Source organism: Solanum tuberosum, unplaced genomic scaffold (genome assembly GCF_000226075.1).
Source record: "Solanum tuberosum cultivar DM 1-3 516 R44 unplaced genomic scaffold, SolTub_3.0 scf00055, whole genome shotgun sequence".
NCBI classification, from domain to species: Eukaryota; Viridiplantae; Streptophyta; class Magnoliopsida; order Solanales; family Solanaceae; genus Solanum; species Solanum tuberosum.
Window position 1 is genome coordinate 648,703 of NW_006238981.1, and position 12,067 is coordinate 660,769.

A 12,067-nucleotide genomic window follows, 5' to 3' on the forward strand; every position below is an offset into this window, starting at 1 on the left:
TGGGGGGGGGGGTAGGAGGGTGGAAAAACCATTAGTATTTTTTCGAACATGGGAAAATTGAAAATATTTTTTTGTCGTACCAAACGCACTAAATGAAACAAAAAAAGGGAAAAAGACATTATACCAGTGATAAAGCCTTTGTGATCTCTGATAATTCCAGTTTTTACAATTCCAGGATGGACTGCATTGATAGTTACATTTGCATTTCTTGCCTGTTCCACCCCAAATAATTATAATTTCAGTATTGCAATTTGCAACTATACAAATATATAAAGACAAAAAACAATTTATTTATTTTTTGGAAAATATATATAGTGACCAATGAAGGAAAAAGAAGTACTTGTCATTTTGTGTACAGCACTAATAGTGCAAATAAAAGCTGGCATGATTCTAAATCCAATTCCCTAGTTTCTTACATGTCTTTGAGTTTTGTCATAGAATTTATCAGTGAGTTGTCTAATCAATGATATAATTGAGTGGTAAGAAAAACTGCTTACTACAAATTAAAATCCAATTACATGATTAGATTTGCTTAATTACCACAACAACAAAAAATTATTGGTGAATTGACTATGTTTTGATTGCTTAACTAGAGGGCTAACCACATTTTACACTGATTATGTTTTGATTGCTTAACTAATTGGACATAGTAATCTTATATTGGTAGAATACATAAGCTGCCCTCTAGATTTAATTAGTCGGAATTTTTCCTAGACGCCTAGACTAAGGGTTGTATCTATTTCAAGTCAAACGCACAAGATCAAAATGTTCCATAGGTACATATCTTGGTTCAGGTGTCTAAATGAAAAAAATAATCTTGTGTATTTTGCCTTGTTCATTATATCGTCCTCCACATATATTCATGGTAGATGCATAGAAAACCTAGCTATTACAGGTTATGAAAGAATAAATTGATTTACAGTCTATCTATTTTGATGAAAATAAAGAAATTAAATCGCATACATGAACACAAGTAAAATAAAGGTGTAATGAGGGAATTAATTAGTTACCTTTAGTTGTCTTGACAATTCCTTGGCATGTAAAATGTTGGCTAATTTTGATTGAGCATATGCACGAGTACCATTATAACTGTGTTGAACACATTATATACTAAGTTAGAGTAAGTAATGATCAATCTTGTATAACAACAATAAATTACTCAGTGTAATCTCACAAGCACGGTCTCGGAAATCTTGTATAACAAGCTAAGTAATGAAATATTTGCTAATTAAATGCTAGGAGGATTAAATTATATTAATTATATTATACTATACTTACTATTTTTTAGGATTGAGCAATTGGGAGAAACGGAATTGATCTCTTTTCACCCAATTATGAACTACTGAAGTAACATTCACTATTCTTCCTTGAATCCCACTGCCTTCTGCTGTCTCCACCATTTTCTCTAATAACAACTCTGTCAATAGAAAATGACCTGCCAAACAATATAACATTCATTTAATTTTTCGAACTTGATGAGTCAATCCATCTACACGTCTTGTTTTTATTGTTATATAGAGAGTTACTCTACTTATAACTGCTTGACGTTAAACGAATAGTGGATTTGTTTCTAAATTTATTGCACTTTCAAAACTATAGATTCAGAATTTGATATTTTTTTGACATTTAATTAGTACACTAATTATTTTCATAGATATCTATACTATGCATCAAAAATGCATGTTACCTTCATTATTTTCTGAAAGCTTTTACAACAACATGCTCGGTATAGTCTCACAAATAAAATTTGAGAAGGGTGTGTATCCAAACCTAATCCTACCTTGAAAGGTAAAGATGGTATTTTCAATAAATTCGAAAACTCATTTTTCCTTTTAATTTCACTATAATATACTAGTAGTTATTTTTTCGACGACCTAATGGTAAACAGCTTTTCAAAAAGAATAAAGTATGGCTAGAGATAGTTACCTAAGTAGTTTGTAGCAAAAGTCATCTCGATTTTGTCTTCAGAAAACTCCAATTTCTGTGAAAATTTCCCTGCATTATTTCTACATAACAAAAATTCAAACTAATCATTATTTAATTAATTATTTTTTTAAAAAAAACACACAAAATGAAATTAAATAAATAAAATACATACATGAGAATGTGAAGAGGGAGTTGTAAAGACAAAAACTCAGCACAAAATCTCTGAATTGAAGCAAAAGAACTCAAATCAATTTCTAATAATATAATTTGAGCCATTGGAGTTTCTTTTTGTATAAATTCCTTCACAATTTCTGCTTTTTTTAAGTCTCTTGCTGGTAACACTATTCTTACACCCCTTTTTGCTAGTACTCTTGCTGTTTCTGCCCCAATCCCTGATGTTGCGCCTGTAATTTTTACAAAAAATTAATTAATAAAAAATTAAATTAATTAATGTCATGATGATTTGTCTAATCTTTTTATGACATACTACTAAATTAGGTTTCTATATTGGATTCTGCACTAATTAATGCATGGTGATTAAAATACTAATTTATGTAGTGGGGGTTGTTGTTTTAAGTATTTTAATGTTGGAACTTTTCTTTGTTAATTATTTAATTAATTAAAGATCATGGCATATGATTAGTATTCAGTATTGTCCAGATGAGAAATCTTATACATCTGACCAACAATTAATTAAGTAGCTAACTAGAGACAAAACTATATCTTTTCTTTCTTCAAACAAAAAGAGACACTAAAAAGAACAAATTGAATATTTAATAAATTATTTATCCCTTAACCCTCTCTTTTTTCTTCTTTTTTTTTGCAAAATCAATTGAGAGATTTTCTTAAAATGTGTGATATTGAAAAAAGTGAGGTATAAATTAGATAGTGTATGATGGATTTTGAATACCCTACATCTGAAAAAAAAACTTAGGAATAAACTCTGAAACATGGGCCATGAAAAGTACACAATGTTTTTTTCAAAGAAAAGATGCTTCTTAATTTTTGGAAGAAAGAAGTGTCTAACAAAGTACTATACTTCCTCTTCATGTCTCTTTACAATTTGAGAATTTATAAGACATTTTTTTATATGACATCTATAATTCAAGCTATGTTAAAAGTCTCATACTGAAAAACAATCAAATCCAAGAATATTCCTTCCAAAATTCTCCACACAAAAAAGAAGAAGATGAGTTAATAATGCATGTCGACCAAAACCATGATGAATATTTAATTGCTTATAGTCACATCTCACAATATTTGATTATTCAAGAATTAACCACCTAAAATCTTGAAAAAAATTAAATCCATTTAATTTCTCATTTTCTCTAACAACAACAACATCAACTAAAAGAAAAAGAAACAAAAGTTTCAAGAAGAAGGAGAAAATTTAAAAAAAATAATGTTTTTTTCTAAAGAATTCTTCCAAACATGCACGGAATCACAAGTACTGACAATTGCCCTATCAAGACTCGCTTCTGACTGACACATAAGTAATTTGTTTAGTCTTACAACCGTCTCGAAAACTCAAGAACATGACAAATAATTGAGATGAAAAGAGAGTAATTACCAGTGATAATTGCAGTGAGTTGAGAATTAGAGGAATTAGAGAAATCTCTAGTTGCCTGTTCAGCAGTTGTTTTAGAACCATAACCACTTGGGCCAGCAATGCCAGCCAAATATTTGAGAGTTGCCTTCATTACACCAAAACTTTGGAATTTTGAATACTAATATTGGAAAACCACGTATATATAATATGCTCCATCAAACTTGTGGAAGTCCATATATATATACACCTACCCCTAATTAATAATAATATTGTCTTTTTAAATAAAATAAAATAATAATAATAATATTGGATATTGAGGGTGCACAAATCTTTTGTCTACAACTAATAACAACAGATCCCTATTGTGTAGACTATATTGTCAGGATGAGACCAAAAATAAAAAAAAATTGGTGGTGCCATTGACTACTTCCTCCGTCTCAAATTAATCTATCGTAACTTTTAAAGTTCGATACTAAGCAAATTACTATATTTTAAGATAATAATATGAGTTAAATAGTCAAAACCCTCAATTAATTAGTATTTTTAAGGACAAATACGATGAATAATTTGAAACGGAGAGTATTAGTTAATGATTTTTTTTGTGAAGCTTTTTTGCATAGCACACGCACGTAATTATGTGAAAGTTTTCTTTCTTACTTCTAATTATTATTGTCTGCCCTTATTAGTTTTACGCTCCTTTATTTTTCCTCTCTTTTCAAATCATGTTTACTTTACTTTTTGTGAGAGGTGGAAAATTTGATGTTTATGGGGTATACTCTTTAATTTGTTGTTTCCAAGGGATACTTTTTTTTTTCTCTTTTAATTCTTCTTAACGATATAAACAATTTTGAGAAAGACTATACGAGTTTAGTTCAAAACGAATAACGTAACATAACATATATTAATTACAGTACATATTTAGGTCAGGTTAGCCTAACAGACACTGCCTGTGGATTTATTGGCTTCATTGTAGTTCCCACTAATGGAAGCATATTTGATGTCATCAATGACATTAAAGAATATTATTGTGGTACAACTCCATGGGCTAAGGAAGTGCCTTCCTATGTGTCATTTCTTATAATATATATTTTGTTTGGGTGGTTATATTTGGTGGAAGTGATGATCTTTAATATTAACAAAATAAAAATAAATATATACATATTGTTAATGTTAATTTTATCGATTGGCCAACCATCTTAATATAAGAGTATTCTTGTATTGTATATGTGTATTTCTTTTCTTCTTCTCACTATACTAGAAACAAAGGTTTTTCTCATCGCGAATCAATAAAAAATTTGTATTATAAAACATGATTTTCACACTCTATTTTTATCGAACTAACTCACTAGAAAAACTCATGATATAAAATAGGGTTTTATTAAAATACTGAAATAGCCATTGAACATTAAATAACGATTGAACATTAATTTACTGAGTTAAATGTATAGCTTAATGCCTTGTTGGCTTTTTCTTTCTCTCTTTACACGTGAGTGTATATTATATGATATATAAGATATGCAATTATTTTGCAGTTCTTAGCTTCCTTCAAAATGGTAAAAGTCATCTCCAAGAAATATTACTATAAAAAAAGAAGGAACAAAGAAATTTGTTATATGACTGAGAAATATGAGTAAACTTAGTATATCTATATCTTACACATGATTACAAAAAAGAAAACTGCACATCTTTATCAAGAAAAATAAATTAAATATCGTTGTATCTAACTTTGAGAAATTTGTCAAATATATTGCCTTATATAAGTACATATGTTAGGCCCGATTAATTCAACAACAAATTGGCTGGATTAGCTAAAATATTAATTAATCGATTGATTCAACTAGTTGTTTGTATTAGTTATTCATCGATAAATTCAATAAGGCATGTCTAGTATTGCGTGTGTGAACATTAGAATTAAAGAAAATTTGATGAGTATTTTCATAATTTGTCAAGAAAATAAGAGGCAAATTAATTAGAACACTTTGTAGTTGTAAAGGAGATTATTTTGGACGGTGACTTGTAGTTGAACATATATATTCACACTTTGTAATTTTTGTTCTTGTTCTTGTTTTTGTTATGTTTCTCCTCTCCAATTATAGTAGGCATGACATTATTGCAATCTATTTATTTGTAACTTGAAGCAAGAGAAGTGAATAGTGGAAACTACAATATGACATCATTAGTTTCTTAATTACCTTTTTACTCAAACATGCATCTTATCATCAAAATGAATATATCTACGAACCCATTCAAATTCGCGTATCGCATAGTCTATTTTTTGGAATGACGTTTTCACCAAAAATAAATAAATTCAAATGACATGTATATTCAAACACAACTTTAGTTAATTCTAAATATCACTCAATTCATGTCTGAATGCCTACTTAAATATCCCCACAAGTTTTTAAAATCTTTTGATTTCTTTCTTTTTACATTTCTTAAAATTGATTCCAATATATATTTTTAATAAATACAAAACGAAAAATACTTATACCATGAATTTTCTTACTTAAGAAATACTTCTACTCAAATAAACTTGTCCCCAACAAGACAAAAAGTCTCTAGGATGTGGTGGTCTTGACTCTTGAAAACTTAGGGAATGGCCTTTGATTTCAAGTACATTTATATAGTCCTCACACGTGGGCATCAAGTAAAACCATGATAATTTATATGTTGAGCCAAGAAAATATATTATGAACAATAATTGCATTTCTTTATTATGTAGAGAAGTTTGAAAAAAAAAAACACTTATACTTGTTATATTATGATGAAATTTGAGAAATAGTAGAAGGCAAAAACGAGTGAAATTTCCACTTTAGGTACAAAAGGTCAAAGCTTTTGTTGCGTGCAACCGTGCCATTAATATATATGTTAGAGTACCCTTTTTTTTTAAAAAAAAAATAAAATTATTTATTTACTGGATTTTACCTTTTTTCACTTTGAAAAATGATGACAAATGTTGGAGGTTAGAAGGACTAAAAAAGAACATTGAGGTTGACTCCTCAACAATGGAGTTATGGAGTGGCTATGCACTTTTGTCCCATGAGTTCCCTTATTGGCAAACAACTCTCATTAACTTGCCTCAATTTTTTGAGGCATTTATCTTATAGTTTCACATGTGATTTATTGATTATTTTTTTCTCTTTCTATTGCTAGGTTTGTGGTAGGATGGTTTTACCCTCCAATATTTTGGGTTTGAGTATCTGATTGGAAATGTCGCTCAAAAAAATTGATCCTATCATACTTGAATTTAAATTTAATTGAATCTCATTAAGAATATTGTACAGCAAGTTGATAATTAAAGAAAATCATTCAATATTTCAACCCCACCAAAAGATGTAAAAAGTAGGGGATTAGAGAGAGGATTATATTTTAATTAGAAAATCAAACACTATACGTGTTTGATTAGACACAAGTCATTTATAGTGTTACATTATTAGTTAAGCTTATTAGGAACAAAAGACAAATCACTCTAATCAGTGAAACTTGTAAAAATTATTCTTTGGAGCTAGTAAAATGATTTCCCATTTTCAAAAAGGGAAAAAGAAAGGATTTTGAAATTTACAGTTTTTAAGTATGCCATATCAATTTTATGGCTATTAAAACTTGTCATTATTAAGAGAAAAATAAAAATGCAAAGTTAAAATATTCTCAAGTTGGGGGTTGTTTCTAGATAAGTAGATAATCCAAGAAGGGTATTGGTAATGCAATAATAAAATTATGGAGTGGATCATGTGGTAAGTTATTAAAAGAAAGTTTATGATAAAAACAACTAATTATACTAATTCTTATCTACATAAAAAGGGAAAGAATCAATAGGTCTCATTGCAAAATCCTAACAACTCTTAAGCTAAGATTTAATAATTCCTTCGATTATATACGTTTGTTTGACTAATACCTTGTTTGGGTGGTTGTTACTATTGTATTGTATTATGTCTGTTAGTTTAAATACAATGTCTGGGTGATTGTAATTCAATTTTTTACTATATCGTATTGTCAAATTTATCATTACGTAACGATGAAAAGTCTCACTTTATGTAAGGATCAATTTGGTATGATCATTTCATTATTTTTAGTCCTCTTTTTTTTTCTTTGTTCATTATTCATTAATTCTATTGTATCATTTTTACCCTACCTTTTTATAATAACTCTACATTGTACTCTACTTTTCTAATAAGTTTATCCTTTTAATTGTTGATGTGTGATATTATGTAACGATAAAATAATACAATATAATACCATATATATTATGAAACAATACGTAGGAATCATCCAAACAAGTTGGTATGCTTAGAGGAAAAGGTGGATTTGAAAGATACATTCCAATCTAATATTTTCATTTTTTATTGTCTCCTAATATTTTTGAAAATATAAGCATACTTGTTAAACATTTTTGAATGTTTTGGGGGATATTGACAAAACTGCATGACAAACTAAAAGATACTGGAAATCATTCACACTATAAAAATTTGAATTTTAGTTGTGGAAGATAAATATTTCAAAGCCCCTATTAGTCTTTTGTGCATCATCTTCTTCGGCTACTTTTTGACAAAAGACATGCATATACCCTAATGTAAGGGATATTCTTTTTTCTTCTTCTTTTGGGGCTGATTTGAGTAGAACACTTGCAAAAAAAACTTATTTGCATGAAGTATTTATATCTAACTAAATAACTAATCTTAAAAATTAATGAATCAGACTAAAATTATGTATCACTTAATCATAATAAAATGTTGAAATATATATATAGAGAGAGAGACGTGTATGTATATGATAGTCATTAATTTGGTCTATGCGAGTAAGTTTTTACCCTATCAAGAGTTGTAGTGAAATGAATAAAATTCTTGTAAATTTTAATTTTTAATTTTTAATCTTAACTATAGGTCTCGATTTCCAGCCATATTTGAATTGGAAAAATTCCTTTTAGAGAACATTTATGTTGGAGTCTCATGTCATTTGTGGGATGAAGACATGGACTCCTTATATGGTGTTATCCTTCATTGATGAACTAATTTTTAGAATTGAGTAAGGCACAAAGTTCATTTCTTTATCATAATACCAGAGTCAAGCGGTATATCAATTATTTGGATGTTTGGGTTATTAGAGTCCCACCTCAGGAGTGGAAATACATATGGCATCCTAACATCATCTTGAATAGTTCTCATCTTATAAACCAACTTTTAGAATTGAGTTAGATTCAAGATCAGTTTCTTCCTTTAATAAATTTAATGCACCACAAAGTTAAATTAGTGAAAGCTAAAACGTGTAAGAGAAAAAAAAAAGTAATAATCTAAGTTATATAACCAATCAATAAAAAAAAAAGACTTATCTCCTAATTAGAAATTAAATATGAAAATGTTCCAAATTTTGCAAAAAAGAGAAAGGTAAAAACACAAAATATTAAATAAAAAAAATAAAGACAAAGACTATGAAACCTACCATGGGCCAAAGAGTACTACTTTGTCTCCCTCTAGCAATGAAATTTACCACCTGACTTGATTCCATTAGTAAAAGTTTAAAGACAAAACTGCCGACAAAGCTACAATTTTTCTTTCTTTTTTCCCAATTAATACTAATAATAATGATAACACACTAACAAAAATTGACGTCCATAAACATAAAATAAATTAAAACTTTTTCTACTCCTCACGTGACCACAACCAACCATTGAATGAAACGTGTCAAAAATGAGTTAATTACGGAGAATTAGCGGGACATATACAAATGATAGTTTTCACACTAATTAGCTTCCAATGAAAGGAATATAATTAACACCTTAATTGGCTAAGTTTTTTAGTGGTCCTATTTTTGCTTTTTTTACTACTAGAGAATATAATGTTTGTCTTTATGTAGTAATGCATCTCTATCCAACATGAAAAGTAAAGTGAGGTTTATGAAAAAAATAATTAAAATTAAACCATGAAAATTTGAATACTAAGTACCTCCTAATGACCAACATTTAATGTCCTAAGATAAAAAGAGAAACAAATTAATAGGGAACTATTCTAACATGTGCTAAAGGTAAATAGGCTATGGAGTTTGAGTAGTGGTGAAATTGAGACATTGGTACAAATGTAAGATCTTTTTGACAATCTTATAAAAATATTTTCTTTATAGTGTTTGTCAATCTAAATGGTGGACATATTATATATATGTATAGGCTTTTCTCTTGTTGTTTCTTTAGCTTTCTTTTTGAAAAGTGGTGGATATGGTGAACTTTGCTCATCTTGCTCTCATGAAAGTTAATTCAAAATTGTAGCCTATAATGATTGTATTTTTGGAACTACGTATGAGTCTATATATATACGTTAGGAACAAATCTTTAGGTGGCATAGCTAGCTTGTGTGGAAGTTTAAATTGAATATGCATGTATAATATCTTGATTAGCGTGAGGGAGACGAGTCAAATATTCTGCCAATATTTTTTGATAAATGAAGGTCATAAGCATATCAAAGTTTGATCATTTGGTACACTTCACTCAAAGAAATGAAGTTTTTTCTCCTTGTTGATCCAACACATGTAGCTCATGAATGACTTTAAATAGTTTATTTAGTCATTTTTAATGCATCAAAAAATACATAAATTAGGCAACATGAAGTTTTAGGGAAAATCATAATTGAATATGTGTGATGGTCAATCTTTATTCTTGATTTTCTGGATGAAAGGTGGCTCGATAGGGATGCAAATTATTGTGGTTGATCATTCCTCAAGGTTCAAGGGTAACGAGTCTTGTTCATATCCTTGTAATAATACATTTGGATGATTCTCACGTACATATTATGTATATCTCACGCATAGGGGCATAGCAAATTAATCCATCCGTTTTGCTTTGTCAGTTCATTTCTTATACGTGCTTTCTTACGACATTTGTTTGGTGCAAAGAAATCACAGCTTAGTAAATATGATTTCAGACACCAAGGCTCCATTTGTGTCAAATTATACATAATGTTACATCTATTAAAAGGGAAACAAATAGGGAACTATTCTAACATGTGCTAAAGGTACATAGGCTTTGAAGTTTGAGACATTGGCACAAATATAGATCTTTTGATTGCCTTATAAAGAGATTTCCTTATAGTGCTTGTCAATCTTATTTCAAAAAAATTGCTAACATACAAATTACAATGATTGTATTCCAGGAACTACGGGTCTATATATCATAATTGGACTTGTGTGATGCCCATCTTTATTCTTGATTTTTCTAGATGAAGCTAGTAAATATGATTTTAGACACAAATGTTCCATTTATTTCAATTTGTATATAATTTGAAATTTAATAAAATGTTACTACTTAAAGATTCATGTGAACTGAAGCTATATCTTTCTGTTTTCATTTTGTTTCTTGTTATTATAGAATTACTATTCTATCACTTTGAATATCTAAACTTAAAATTATCATTATCAGCTATTACCACACAATTACCATGAACAACCACCATCAATAACTATACCCAATCATTACGAGTCTATGACTACCTACCATCCATAATCATCGTTATTGATCACAACCAATGTCAATTATTATTGCCGCTGACTTTTAGAGCGTGTTTTATCGAGAAAACAATTATCACAATATTATTTAAGTTAAGAATATTTTATAACTATTTGATATTTGATATTTGAATTTAACATTGTTCAATTTTTTTAAAAAAAAAGATATTTTTTTACGCAAATATAGAGATCTTAATAATTATATTCAATCATCCTAAATATATAGAATTAAAGATGATCAAAAGAGACTCATAGGTGAGAAATGGGCCATATAAGTCTTAACTGGACTAAGAAAGCCCATCTTTGACACAGCTTAAATTGGGTCAGAACTGGAGGGACTCTTTGCATCGTATAGCCTTATTTGAGGCCTCTTTAAACGGAGAGCAAATGGACACATAACTAACTACCTTTTCAACTAATCAAACATTATTTAGAGTTTTATAGCTAATTAAATTTCAGTCGTGTTTTAATACAAAGACATCATTTGAACGATCATACCTTAAAATCAAATCTTTAAAACTATGGATATGTCCAGCAAACTTGAAATATAGAAACTTCTAGATATATTAGCTCACCGTTCTTGTTTATTGTAACCCTTTCTTTTAAGGCCAAATGAATTGAGTATTACAAATCAATTAATTTTGGATATAGAATGAGCTAGCTAAAGTTCGATATGACATGCAACTTGAAAAAATTAGACGAATTTATATATATATCGATTAAGGGAACTTCTAAGATAATATTGTTTCAAAGAAATTTTTATGTGACAAGAGAAAAAAGAGAACACATTTTTGTGTTCATTACATAAAATATTTAGGCAACCTTCCATGAAATTTTCTCATATGTTTGCCAAATGTGTAACAATGTTTTTCTCTAGTAGTGATGTCTTTATGTTATTAGGAAATTATAATAAAAAACAATAAAAAAGCGATAGCAAAATAAGTAATTTTTTAAAAATCAAAAGTATATACCAATAATATCTATTTTTTTTTTTTATATTGATAAAGGTTAGTATAAGTTAACAAAATGTTAATCATATATCTTAGGGTCCAAGTGCAAATTTCACAAAGCTTAAGGGGTATCTTTATCAGTTTTGTCAGTTTG

General features: G+C 28.6%; 1 protein-coding gene across 1 annotated transcript in view; it reads right to left on the reverse strand.

Moving 5' to 3' along the window:
- Positions 1-3,665, reverse strand: part of LOC102599784 (short-chain dehydrogenase TIC 32, chloroplastic-like) — a 4,910-nt gene extending 1,245 nt beyond the window's left edge. The window contains exons 1-6 of the mRNA XM_006344452.2: positions 3,497-3,665; positions 2,099-2,330; positions 1,927-2,006; positions 1,279-1,435; positions 1,011-1,089; positions 125-212 (exon numbers count right to left, since the gene is read on the reverse strand). Of these exons, the coding sequence (XP_006344514.1) occupies positions 125-212; positions 1,011-1,089; positions 1,279-1,435; positions 1,927-2,006; positions 2,099-2,330; positions 3,497-3,626 (766 nt within the window). The 5' untranslated portion in view covers positions 3,627-3,665. The remainder of the gene's footprint in view (positions 1-124; positions 213-1,010; positions 1,090-1,278; positions 1,436-1,926; positions 2,007-2,098; positions 2,331-3,496) is intronic.
- Positions 3,666-12,067: the final 8,402 nt, after the last annotated feature.